General features: G+C 35.7%; 1 protein-coding gene across 1 annotated transcript in view; it reads left to right on the top strand.

The window, feature by feature from the left end:
* Positions 1-14,212, top strand: part of LOC149802293 (ubiquitin carboxyl-terminal hydrolase 15-like) — a 188,644-nt gene that overhangs the window by 71,091 nt on the left and 103,341 nt on the right. Inside the window, exons 15-17 of the mRNA XM_089956913.1 lie at positions 297-441; positions 8,543-8,688; positions 11,161-11,216. Of these exons, the coding sequence (XP_089813039.1) occupies positions 297-441; positions 8,543-8,688; positions 11,161-11,216 (347 nt within the window). The remainder of the gene's footprint in view (positions 1-296; positions 442-8,542; positions 8,689-11,160; positions 11,217-14,212) is intronic.

Here is a 14,212-nt window from a genome sequence, read left to right as displayed (position 1 = left end):
AAAAATGGACATGGTAGAAAACATTTATGCATTAAAGACATAGGAAAATGTACTTTTTAAAGATTTACACTACTTTTAGAAGTATTGCACTATCGGACAAACATATTGTTTATCATATCATGGCCAAAATAATGTGATTATTAATGCATTGTTGCATCATTCCACTCTTATTGCTTTGTAGGTTGATGTTATTGCAGGAATGACATTTTTTGTTGTATCAGTGTTTTCATATGATCTTAAGAAAACACATGCCAGAAGTCATCAGTGTGATCTATTTCTGCCAATTTTTATTGTAGGAACCCATAGCAAGGAAAGTGATCCAGCATGGTTTGTTTGTCAGGCATTGTAAGGTAGAGGTGTACTATCTGGACCTCAAGCTGTGCAAAAACTCGCATCCTGACAACCAAATTCTCAAGCAATTCAGTCGTATAGATACTATAGGTATATTGATATACAGTACAACGAGACTTGTCATTCCTTTGATATCCACCTATATACAGTGGGACCCTGCTATAACATGGTAGTTGGAAGCCATAGAATCCGACTGTGTTATGAACCGAGCCGTGTTATATGCAACCAAGTCAGTTAGCTGAAGAAAATGTACCCCCCAACAAAAATTTTGTAACAGGTCATATTGGTCTGAATTCAGTGGAAAAACATAGCACAATCACGTAACGAATGATGAAGCACATTTACTTTGAAGTACGTTCGATGTCGGTAAAAGTTAGTTTGCGTTTTAAGCCTTTGGCATAAACTTTCTCCCTACAAAAAGTAAACTTTCACAGCACAGTTAAAGTGTTCCAGTCACGTTGGAAAATGAAAAAATCCATCAGATTCCATCACTTTTATTTAAGTTTGGTACCGACTTCCTTTGAAGAAAACTTCTTTGCTGTTATTGAAAGATTGTAGTCAGCTTTCTTTGAAGGGTGCGTGCGCTTTTGAAGTTGCCGCTAAACAGCATTGGAGAACCAACAAATGCCCATTTCTTATTGTGGCGGCAACATCAGATAATTGTATTGCATGATTGAGATGGGGATTTTTTCCATTTGCTGAGTACGTTTTCATAACAGTCGGTGCTTCAAAGGTAATATGTTTCCTTTGAAATTTCAGCAAACTGTTTTATCTGGATAATTTTTAAAAGGAATTGGTCATCATTTAGACTATTCTAGTTACTGTCCCTCCATGACTACTGAATAAACCAATAAGATTTTTTTAATTTTTTTTTTTTACATTTGTGGTAGCAGCGTGATGCTGCCTTCTACGCATGCGTCTGAAAATTAACAAAGGGTCAACAGACGATAGAGACACAGGTGTTCTGATGACATGGATTATTACAGAAAACGTGAATGTTCTAAAGGATTTAATTCTGAGTGAAAAGAAGAGGAAGTTTACTTACCATCCACACACAAATGCCAGTCTTTGTAAATATATTGCAATAATGGCACGATATATATAGTAAGCAGCTTCCCGCTGCAGAATAAGCCAATAGGCTGCAGACCTCCGGTGGCCTAGTGGTTAGAGCATCTGCCTCGGATGCGGGAGGTCGTGGGTTCGATCTTTGGCCAAGTCATACCAAAGACTTACAAAAACAGTACTAACAGCTGCCTCGCTTGGCGCTCAGCATTAAGAGGTTGGTGTTAGGACTGGTCGGCCCGGTGTCAGGATAATGTGACTGGGTGGGACATCATGCTACATGTCTGTGGCATGATGCCCCAGTGCTAGACATCACTATAAACTGCCACATTGCAGACATCGTAGCGATATGACTGAAAAATTGTTAAAGCTACGTTAAAAATCCAAATCACATTGTAAATATATTAATTACTAGCGAGCGGCCGAAAATCCGATGAAAGACAGATTACGAGAGAAAGCCTCGTCCAGTTGATCTCCATTACCAGAAATGTAACAATAAAAAATTGGATATTTCACAACATACAGAACTCATGCTAGATATCAGGATAAGCGGATTATAATATAACAATGCACTGTTTAGATGGTTTGTCAGTATAGACAAAGAATTTGTTTATGTAACAATAGATAAATTTCAGTTCATTTTATATCTAGTTTGTGGCTTCCTTTCATGGGGCCTCTGAATTTCTGCACTCCAGACCAATGGTTGTATATAAAAGTTTAAATAGTCAACAATGTTGCCAACAAATAAAAAAAGCCACATGGCATGTTTTGCCGCCAATAAGGAAAAACAATCCAAGTTTGCGACATTGGCGAAGACCTACACGATCCCAGAATAAACTTTTTTTGCGTTTTTTTCTTCTTCTTACTTTTAAGAACAAAAAGTACTTTTTCGTGTACGAGAAAAATACTTTTTCGTGTGTGAGAAAAATACGTATAAAATTTCAGGAGCCAAGTCACGATCGTCTTGCATTTTTTATTCATACGCGATCTCTATCCCAAAATGATAAGCAACTTTTTACTTTTTTTCGTACTTTTTAAGAATTTTTTGTGCACAAGAAAAATATATGTACGTGAAATTTCGGGAGCCATGCCACAACTGCGTTATATCTGAATTCGCGTTATAATGGAGTGCGTTATAGCGGGGTCACACTGTATATATATATATATATATATATATATATATATATATATATATATATATATATATCCGTCTTGTGGGGTTTTATACTAAGTAGCATTAAAATGTTAAAGAAGACTATGATGATGGCATATTCATTGCATAATCTTGTATTCCTAATTGTATAAAGTTAGATTTTAGAAAATTGATAAAGGAAATACACCCGCTTCACTTAGCAAATATAGTTCACTAGAAAACATTGATGGACACTTCACATTGCAGTGAGTAGCATTTAATCTACTAATAATATTTTTAAAATATTAAAATCCAAATAACTGTTTATATAAGCATTGTATAATGAATACTGTCATGAAACAGATAAATACAGTAGATACATTATATGCATTTTTGAATAGGAACAAATATATGAACATGTACAAATATTTGAATTGACAGTGTATTTGTGAACTACAGACATGTATATTTTCAACATTATCCACTGGATTCATTAAGTTTTCTTTGTATGTCACGCTTATAAAACAACCCTTACTCTTGAATAAAATTCAGTAAAGAAAGGTCCATTTATAAAGGAGTATGTACAGTAGTTCCCACAATGACAGTTGATGTCTGAGGCTACAATATGATTAATGAAACTGATCAAGGAAGTTTCATGTCTTGTCATCAAATCAGAGTCAAGGTTGTTTCCATGGACACCAACAACCCTGTTCTGCTGATACATGATCAAGTGGCAGATCTGAGTCATTGTCACTTATGAGTGTGTGTTACACACAGGTAAATATGGTAATTACTTGGAAAGACTGATGTTAAACAAATGATCTAGGTCCTGATTTATAATACAAGACTGAAATTGTAACATCCATCAATAAAAGAAAAAGAGATCAAAAGGTCGAGTCAGTCATCAATTAATTTTATAAAGTTGTCCCCCTTATAAGCAATAACATTATGTACCCTTACTGTGCATTCTCTTTCCCAGATAGTAAAATCACTGTTTCGACTTCAGAACTATTATACTTTTCTTTTAAAGAAATCTACATTTAATTTATATAAATTGCATTCTTTCTTCATCACACATACATGAATATTTAGCAGACTATATCAAATAAAATATATGTCCAGTTTCATGCAAAACATTAAAAGAAAATACTAAATATACTGAGGCTTTCAAAGGCTTTACTCAGTTTGTATATGTACCTGGGTGGAGGTATCTTGGTTTAAACATTAATATCATATTACCAATCCTGGCTTTCATCTGGTGGGGGCCTGGTAGGTAATGCCAGCATAATATGCATTAAATGTAAAGAAACCAAGAATTTCTTGGTGCACTAGGGGAGGGGGTGAGCCCAGCAAGTTTATATGATACTACAATAAATATACCTGGGACTGAGCCAGGAAAGGTTAAGATCATAGAATAATCTACCTGGGGGATTCCAACAGGTAGATTACTGTAAGCAGTATTTAAATAAGCCAGCATAATGCTCAGAATTGTAAGGAAGCTGTAAATTTCTAGGTGAATATTGTGGCAGATAATCAAGTTTATATCACCCTTCTTTACCTGGGGTAATCCCAGAAGTTTTATATTATGTTAATGTACTGGGGATGGGATAGCAGGTTTAGATCATACCATAATGTACCTGGGAATGAAACCACCAGGTTTGTGTCATACAGTAGAGCCTGGCAGTTTAGATAATACAGTAATGTACCTGGGGGTGAGGGGGTTGGCAGGCCAGAATTTCTAGATGAGCCCAGCAGGTTTAAATCATACGGTAGTATACCTGGGTGGGGTGTGTGAGGCTGTCAGATAGACTAAACAGTATTTCAAGTTTGAATTATTACTACTTGTACAGAAATGTAGCTATCTACAAGAAATCTTATTACAACCAGACTCCTGATTTCCCCTCATTGTTTTAGATTAGAGTCAAAATTCAAGGAACTGGATTACAAGCCAAACTGGGAGAACAAGTTTTTGATGACGTAAATGAGAATGCTAAAAATGAATGGAATTTATATCCAAGAAGCCTATATCACTTTTGTTTCCCATTAATAGCCTTTTAGTTTAGTTGCTGATGGATTCCAGGAATGCTTTGGTCTCTGGACCTTCTTTTCAGACACCTGTGGGTAGGAATGTAATATTTGAGGGATATTATCAAAAACATCTAAAAATTGAAATTTACACAGTGGAATTAAAGCTGTGTCAAATAAAGATCTTGAACATCCTGTCAGCCGTCCATTCAGTTGAGCAGACACAATAGGTATCTAGTTTGCATGATACATTAAAAATTTGATGGTTCTCACATTGAGATGTGGGTTTCTCATGATAATTATCTTTTCCACCTGTCTGTCTGTTTTCATTTCTTTCAACCACCATAGCTCTGCAACTCTTGTACATATTAATTGCCATTTGGGATGTCAGCTAATGAAACAAGTTTTTAAACTTTTTGTCATCTGGTCCAGTTTTAATGGTGTCCTTTTTCTAATTGACATTTATATTTCCTTGCAGCAGTTCCTTGTAACCAATATAGCTTATGAGCCATTCCTCAACTCATGTTTTGAAACAATCTGATTAAGAGCCATTCAGCATGTTTTGATGCAATTTGAAGTGTATACTCAATCATCTAGAGCTGCCTTTGATCGGTTTTCTCTTATCAACCCTTTAATGAGTTGTATGCAGTCACATTTAACTCCATATCTTAACACACTATGTTGCTTGTAAACACCATAGCTAAAAAACCATTTAACGCATTCTGATGAAAATTTTACATGAATATAATTGGTCTCATAGATTTATGGGTTTAATCACATCTACTGTATTGTAGATGGACTGGAGTGCTACTATACATTAGATACATACATCATGGTTTGGATGAGTATAAACGTTGTATATAGATCAAGGTTCAGTGTTTACTGTTTCATGGCTTGGTTTAGCAACAAAAGTGCTGAAATATTGTCTGCTTTTCAAGACAGCAGTTACACAACAGTAATCTTTGCATGGTTAGAGGAATTGGCTCCAAATCCCTTCACTTATCAATTACTACAGTCAGACTGGAGTTAAGCAGCCACCAAAGAGAATTAGAAAAATGACTTCTGAATACAGATCATTGCTTAAATAAGATTTGCTTCTGAAATATTATGATTTATGGGATATCAAAGCTCTGATTTTTTAATACAGATAACCTCTAGGGCAGGTTTAAGTGTACATCAATTGGTGCCTGGTCACCATGCTTTTACATAAAGTCTCATAAATGCAGTGTCACCATTTTGAGTGATCATTTGCAATTTCTCATTTGAGAGAAGGTTTAATGTGAGAGGTGTTAGAAGTTAAGAAGTTGCCACTTACAGTGGTGGGGGGGGAAAGGTCCTTGGCACTTGCCACCTTAGGGAGGTTGCCAGACCCAAATATTGAGCACCACCTGCCCAGTACAAGGGAATCATGGTCATTGTCTTGTGTTAGTAGACTGCAGATTAAAGCAAGATCTCATTTATCACAATTGAGTTCCCCAAATGCAGACTCATCTGATTGCATCTGCATCATCTGATTGGTCATATTCAAGTGACCAGTCACTGGGTCAGTTAGCAATGAAGCAATGAGTACTAGGCACCATTAATAACAGGTCACTGGGTAAAAGATATCGAGTGAGAACTAATGAAGATCTGTCAGTGGGTACCAGGAAATGTGTCTCAGTCAGTAGGAGAGAGCTTTCTTTTATGTGGGCAACAACAGTGATAGACTTGTTCCTAAGAAAGCTGAACAATGAGCCACCCCCCCTCCCAATTTATGTCTTTCCAGTGCCAGACCAGATGGCATGGGGAGTGGATACCTTATGCCTTCCCACCTTTCAGAATAATTCTTTATTTTCATGACATCAAAGTGAAGGATCATCTTGATAGTTCCATGTGGCCCCAGCAAACATGGTCCGTTGATCTCCACAATTCGTTGGTTCATGATGCCAGGGAATTATCTCAAAGAAGGGATCTACTTTTGCAGCACAAAGGGTCCCTCATGTACATCACTCCACAAATCCTCCACCTTCACACCTGACTTGTATTAAACAATCTGTCCACCAATACGAGTTTTCAAGCAATGTCACCAAATGCATCACTGAGGCTAGAGGGCAATCAACATCCAAGGTTTTTTAGGTAATTGATTTACTAGGAAATGTGTTGAGACTATCTTCTCTCCTTTTAATCTTTCTATTGCTTGGTATCCACTATTAAGGGTTACAGAACAGCAGTTCCCAATATTCTTAAGTTATCAGTGTGCTCCACTGTAGGGTTGGATTTTCAGAACTGATTAGGTACTGTGAGTTCAAGAGAACAGTGCCTCACTTGTTTGTGCAGAGGTGGGCATTCATTGGTTATTATCTAAATCTCCTTATGAACCTGTGAGTGAAACTTTCTTTGAGAACCTAGCACTTAAAACAGACTTCCTCCTGTCTATATCACCAGTGAGAAGCAGCAAGGAAAGTCATGTTTGATAGCGGAAAGAGTTTGTTTATGATTCGGTGTAACTATGATTTGATTGTTCTTCTTTGCCAACCAGTGTTTCTGGCCAAGAATCAATTGCTTTTGGTACATTCTGTTCCTTATGATATCCCCAGTCTCAGTCATATCTATGCTGGGAATGGTCAAGATAAACTCGTTTGTCCAGTTTAAACTTGGTGGTTCTATATAGATCAAAAGAAAAATGAAAAGGTCGTGGCTTCAGAAATTTTGTCAGTCACCATCTTGAGGTGGATTGTTCAGACTGTCACAAGAATTTATCAGTCTGTCACTGAAAGTGATCCCTCCTGCATGAAAATCAAAGCCCATTAGGGCTCAAATTTTGTTTCTGATGAGCAGCACTTGAAGGTTTTTACAGTTAAGAAGACTTGCACATTTTTTCAGCATATTTTATGGAGTCATAGACCATGTTCAACTTGGTCTTTGAACTTTGCCCATCTGTTTTGTTTCCTCTTGATAAATTTTAAAGGACTAAATTGATTAAAGTCAGATTTGGTATGAGAATTTACATTAAAGATACCAATCAGGTTTCATTTTCTCTATTTTCTGGCAGAATTTTATTCAGTTGTTTGACTTAGAACTTTTGTGCTCAGTTACTTTTGAATGGAATCGGATTTGGTCTTCACATAAAGTTGAATTTGATGTGCAAAATAACAAACAAGATGTCAGGCGGAGCACTCCATTATGTTATTACATCTTGCAGGCTTGATCTGGCATTCAGTGCAACTGTTCAGTCCATATTTACGTATCACATACCCAGATTCAAACTACTTAGGTGTCTTTTTTTATATCAGCACATATATATTTTTGGATGCAGTGAATCAAATGTTTACGAATCCAAGTTTATTTTGAATTTTATTCATACAGTAAAGCAAAAAATATTTAGAAAGTGAGGAAAAGGGGAGGTGGTATAATAAATACAAGACCAATCATTTTGTTTTGTTCTGTGTCAGGGAAAAGAGCTAGTTTGATTTAGCTTATGAATACATCTCCGCCTTGACTATCTATATGCCATATCAAACTTGTTCTTTCCACCGACTCAGAACAAAACACTTATATATAGATGTGAATATCAATTAGAATACAACAAACTTAGAAGTAATATAATAGAAGTAGTATAATATGTGATAGCAGATCTAGGTCTGTTTTTAGTTTTGTTTGCATAATGCACCAGGGTCTAATCTGTGCAATTGTTGTTGTATTTTCAATAATAAACTGAATAAGTCATTTGTGCTACTGATTCTTATGGGTACTCTTTTAGAACTGAAGATGATTGCTTTTCTCAGGCATTACCAGAATGCATTGCCTTCAGAACATTTAATTCAAAGAGTCAGATTTTAAAACACATAAAAAAATGAAATAATATTGTTAAAGAAAATATGGATGCATTGTAATCAGGCTGTGGTCACTCAAGTGGTACCGGGTAATTCTCCTTTGCAAAAGATTTTAAGTTTCCAGGTTAACTGTAAAAATTTATTCTTGTCTTTTTCAAAGGTAATATTGAGAAGGAAATGCGTAGGACATTCAATATTTCTGAGACTAGGGAGGTACGACTTTGGAATCGGTACACCACCAACACATATGAACAGCTGACCAAACCTGAACATACACTTGAGGATGCAGGTCTCTACCAAGGACAGGTAAACTTCCTTTCTCAGATATGTAGGGAATGTTTTGTGAGTTGAATAGGTCACGTTAAATTAGAAAATGACACACCAAAAATAAACTAAGTTAATTTTTATTATATTCTCTCTGCTTTCAGTAGGTATTTTGTTGATTTGGTCTTTTTCCTTTATCCATCAGTCCTCACACCTGTCTGTCCTGACAAGCTCATTAGTATGATGATGGAAATGCTACTTACTGTATACAAATGAAATTTGGCAAGCATATCTGTATGTACAGACTACCTTATATTTTCGGGCCATTACAGCAATTTTTGTGTTGTGCCTTGGTTGATTCTCTACAGCATGATGACTTTGGTGTCTGTGTACATGTCCATCCATATGTTTGTGTATATCCTTGATTAACTTCAATGTTAATGTTATTTACTTTGCTTGTTTTTACCTTTCATCTCCTCTCTGTCAGTCTACTTTTCATGATCATTCTGTCTATAAACATTTTTGTTGCTGGAGCATAACTCTCAGTGTTCAAGTCATCTCATGTGTTGGGCTATTAGTCCAGATTTGAGTTTTGATATTCATTTCTTCAGTTCTTCAGTTTCAGTATTTGTTTTAACTCGCCTGGCCCTGAGCTTAAGTGAGCTTATGGTATGGTCCTGAACTTGTGTCCATCATGCATTGTGTTCATCCAGCCAGTATCTGTCCATTAACAATTATTATTTTACAAACTTGGGGACCTTACTTCTGATCTGATTTTGATCAGAACTGGAATATGTGCGTACACCATCAAAATTGTGGATCAGTTTGATAATGAGCAAAATTCATTACATTAAAATGATGTGATCTTACATGTGATTGGATGAGTTTGTTACCAGTCTGGAGGCCATATATCTGATCATGTTTTGATCAAACTTGGAATGTATGCTTAAATCAAGATCTCAAACAAGTTTGATAATGAATGAGATCCATGCATACTAATAGGTAACATTGCATGCCATTGGTTGAACTTGTTGCCAATTTTGAATCTATTTTTCTGAGGTGATTTTCATCAAACTTGATATATATGCATGTGCCATTATGACATTGCACAAGATGAGTCATGAGTTAGAGTCACAAATATTAATTAGGTGATCTTGCATCTGATTGGCTATGTTTGCTTTCACCACGGAGACCCTATTTCTGATCCAGTTTTGATTACATTTGGAAGATATGCTTATATCATCAAGGTTATGGATATGTTCAATAATGAATGTTATACATGCATGATGTTGTGCATCTGATTGTCTGACCTTATTACTATTCTGGTAGCCATATTTCTGATCCAGACTTGTAATATGGCTTTCTATCAAGATCATGTATGAGTTCAATAATCTGCAAGATCTACATATAAATGAGGTAATCTTGCATTTCATTGGCTGAACTTTTTACCACTATGGTGGCAATATTTCGGATATGATTTTTATCAGACTTTGAGTATATGCTTATATCTTTCTGATCTCAGATGAGTTTGACAATGACTGAGATCCATGCATAATAATCCAATGATCTTGGGTTGGATTACTGAGTTTGTTACAATTCTGAAGACTGTATTTCTCATACAGTTTTGATCAAACTTGCAATAAATAGTTATACTTCAAGATGTTGGACAGATTCATTAATGAACAAGATGCAAGCATATTGTCCTGGAGATCTTGGATATAGTTTTCTGGACTTGTCACAGTTCTGGAAGCAATAATTTCAGATCCAATTTTAATCAAACCTCAAACATTGCTGATTAATGAAGTGATCTTTCTTCTGATTGGTTGAGTTTGTTACCTCTCTGAATGCCCTAGTTCTGACCTGATTTTGATCAGACTTGGAATATATGCTAATGTCTTCATGACCTTGGACAAGTTCAGTTATGAGTAAGATATACAGGGATTTAAAACAAATTCTAAAAGTCAGCTTGCTCAGATTTGTAAAAGAGACAAAGAAATTGAGAGAGACAAAAAAAGAGAATAGCTAGATTTTTAAGAGAGAGAGAGAGAGAGAGAAGTTTTGATTTGTTTCAATTGCAAGATTAAGTTTAATTTCCCTTCCATCGCTTCAAGCAGCTAAAGGATGGCATCAGGTCAGGGCATGTCTTTTAAGCAAATGCATGTATGTCGTAATGCCAGATAGTTCTGCTTTGTAGTGTTGCAGTGTTATTAACAAGAAAATGCAGTAACTATTTTATGTGTCTTCATTTGGTACACTAAAAAAGTGACTACACTCTTGGCACAGTTATATTTGTTGGCAGTCTTGTGTGCATGCTGCACTTCATGTAGCAACCAGTGTCCTCCACTGTTGCATCAGACACTGGCTACTAGATCCAGTTAAAGACACACTCATGCCAACAAATATGTCTCTTTCCCATGGATGTAGTCACTACATGTATATTGGAAAATCAAGAGCATATAGATAATATTTTTCTTAGTAGTTTGAAAAGTGTCAGATGGTGATTTATTTTTACAGGTGATTGTGATAGAACTTAAGAATGACGATGGCACCTGGCCAAGACAAGCTAAAAGGTATTGTATTGGAACTTTTTATATACCTGTAATAATGTTTTGTTTTATTTCTGTCTGTTTGCCTGTGTCCCAGTCAATTACTAGATTCATTTCTGCACAATAACTCAGATTCTCCACCACGATTATCAAACATTTCCGTTGGCTTGAATTTGGGGTAGTGAAGCACCCTACCAGATTTGTGATCAAAACAGCAAGGTTCAAGATCCCTGTAATCAAAAGAAAAAAAATAAATGGTTTATTCATAGTGTCTTGGGTTCTCCACCATCTGCAGTTACAAAACTCTGAGGCTGGCTTGCACTTGGGTAAGCAGGAACCCCTTTTAATTTGGGGATTAGGGTCACTGTGAATGAAATATTGCTTTTGAATACTAACTTTAGCTCTAGACCATGCACATAACTGCTAACCTCCAAGACAGGGGAGGGGGAGGAGTTTTGTGGCCCCAAGGGAGACCAGTGCAAGTCATACACAAGAGAATAAGTTATCTTGGAAAATGACTGAAAATTCAAATTTTGAATAAAATAAATAAAAAGAAATTTCCTTTGAAGCATTTAATACACTTAAAAACAAAAATAGCTGATGCACTTAGCATTGTCAAATATCACTTCTGACACACAGACACAAACACACACACACACATACTGTTACAAAAAATGCACCAAGTTTCTGTCTTTAAATCTGTTGCAATCTTTGACTCTCAGTAGCTAAGTGAGAGCTTTGAAAGTGATGCCTGCATCATTAGCATTCATATTTGTAGTCACTGGAGATTGGATGGTACTGTTCAAACTTCCCAAAAGATAATGTTGAACTTTTCTCAGCATTGAAAATGATCTTTCTGCATCTGGTATGTTTGAGGGAGTGCTGAACAAGCTATTTTCACACTAGCTAAAATGTAAAATCTTGGTTTTCTGAAAGGTAGAAGACAGTTGCTCATTTCTGCCCAAAAGTGGCCTCAGTAAGTTGTTCCATTTTCAAAGCATGGTAGCTCCTGAAATTGGGTTAAAAAAAATTGTTTGTCTGCTCTGAGCAATAAGCTTGTTTATCCACTGGAAGTACCCCCCAGGTACCCCCAAACTAACAGCCAGATCTACAAATGAAAGATATCAGTGAACAGCTAAAGCAAACTTTTTGTCTCCAAGATCAGCATATTAGACTTGGTTAAATGTAACTATGCACAGAAAGTATTCATTTTCGCTTTGCTAAACTTGTTGGGATTTGTGTATATGACCAGTATACTAGTAAATTTTCCTAGTTTTATCAATGTTAGCTTAAACTACTGAAATAATCATGTCATATAAAATCTAACTTCTAAGAAAGATTGTCACTGGTCAGAATCTAACCAGTAATGTTTAATAAAGATGGCTGAAACATTATCATTCAAGGCAGCGAAGTATAATAATAATAATAATAATAATAATAATCATGCTTCATTTATAGAGGGTGACTCGTTAGTCAAGGACTATTCTCCCTTGACGCCCTCTTAAGGAGAGTATAACAATGCACATTATATGAAGAGAAGAATAATTACTGTTTATTTTAACATGTTTAGTATTAAAATACAAAATTTCATTATCTATTAGAAAGACATACATGCTCATGATATCTTTTCTTAAATACTCAAATATTTTCAGCAGGTTTTACATGTAGTGGAAGCTTGTTCGACAGAACTGTACCAGATTATTGGAAGCTCTTTTTAAATTGCTCTGTTCTTGGTTTTGGTGCTAGAAGGTTTCCATGTGATATAGATCTCAACTGGTGTTGTGTTGAAAAAGGCCTGAAAAAGTCCTGAAGATACTCTAGTGCAGTTCCATGTAGGCGTTCATATAAAAGAACTGCCTTGTGAAAATCTATCCTGTCATACATTGTGAACCACCTGAGTTTTGTAAACAGTGCTTTTGAGGGATGATCAATAGATGCAGCTAAAATTATGTGTGCTGCTTGTTTCTGAAGTTTATAAATCCTGTCAAGCTCAGATTTAGCACAGTTTCCTCATATATTTGAACAATAATCCATTGTTGGAAGAATATATGACTTGTAGGATAGATTATGAGTTCCATATTTCTTGATTCCGCAGAGTAGGGCAATTTTGGATGACAGTGTTTTACTAAGCTTATCAATATGGTCATTCCATAATAAATTATTATCTACAGATACACCTACAAGCTTTTCATGTTTTACATTTTCTAACGGATGATTATTTATTGCAAGAGGTAGTTCTAGGCTCCCTGACTTGTGTAGCTTTTTTGATGTCCCCAAAATTATACATTTTGTTTTACCTTCATTAATTACCATCCTATTTTGTTTTGCCCAGTTTGGACTCTAATAAAGTCTGAATTTAATCTCATTTGGATAACTTCAGTATCAGAACTAGATGTATACAAGGTTGCATTGTCTGTAAACAAATCTGTATTTTTGGATTCATTATTTAATGGTGGATCATTGATATTGATGAGGAAGAGGAGAGGGCCTAAAACTGAGCCTTGAGGGCCCCCTGAGTGAATAGTGTGAGTTTGAGAGCTATTATTGCCAATGCTTACTTGTTGAGACCTTTGGTTTAGGTATGATCTAAACCAGTTTAAAGATGGATTGTCGAACCTGTAACAGTTCAACTTTTGTAGCAGAATTTCATGATCAACAAGATCAAAGGCTTTCTCGAAGTCAAGGAAAACAATCCCAGTCATATGTCCATTATCCATTTCCTTCAGCCAAAGATCAATTAATCTGGTAAGTTCTGTTTGGCATGAGTGGTACTTTCTAAATCCTGATTGCACTTTATGAAATAGAGACTATGTTTCAAAAAATTTATAGACCTGAATGAATACATGCTTTTCAAATAATTTTGACAATACAGGTAGAATTGATATTGGTCTGTAATTCCCTGGATCCTCCTATTCTCCATTCTTAAAGACAGGTGTAACCCTTGAACATTTCAGTGTTTCTGGAAAATTACCTTAATATACTTAAGTTTATGATATGTGTTAATGACTTTGTTATTACTG

The sequence above is a fragment of the Sinohyriopsis cumingii genome, chromosome 4 (assembly GCF_028554795.1).
Source record: "Sinohyriopsis cumingii isolate HCF-2022 chromosome 4, ASM2855479v2, whole genome shotgun sequence".
In the NCBI taxonomy this organism is placed as follows: Eukaryota; Metazoa; Mollusca; class Bivalvia; order Unionida; family Unionidae; genus Sinohyriopsis; species Sinohyriopsis cumingii.
This window is presented reverse-complemented; position numbering and strand designations above follow the sequence as displayed.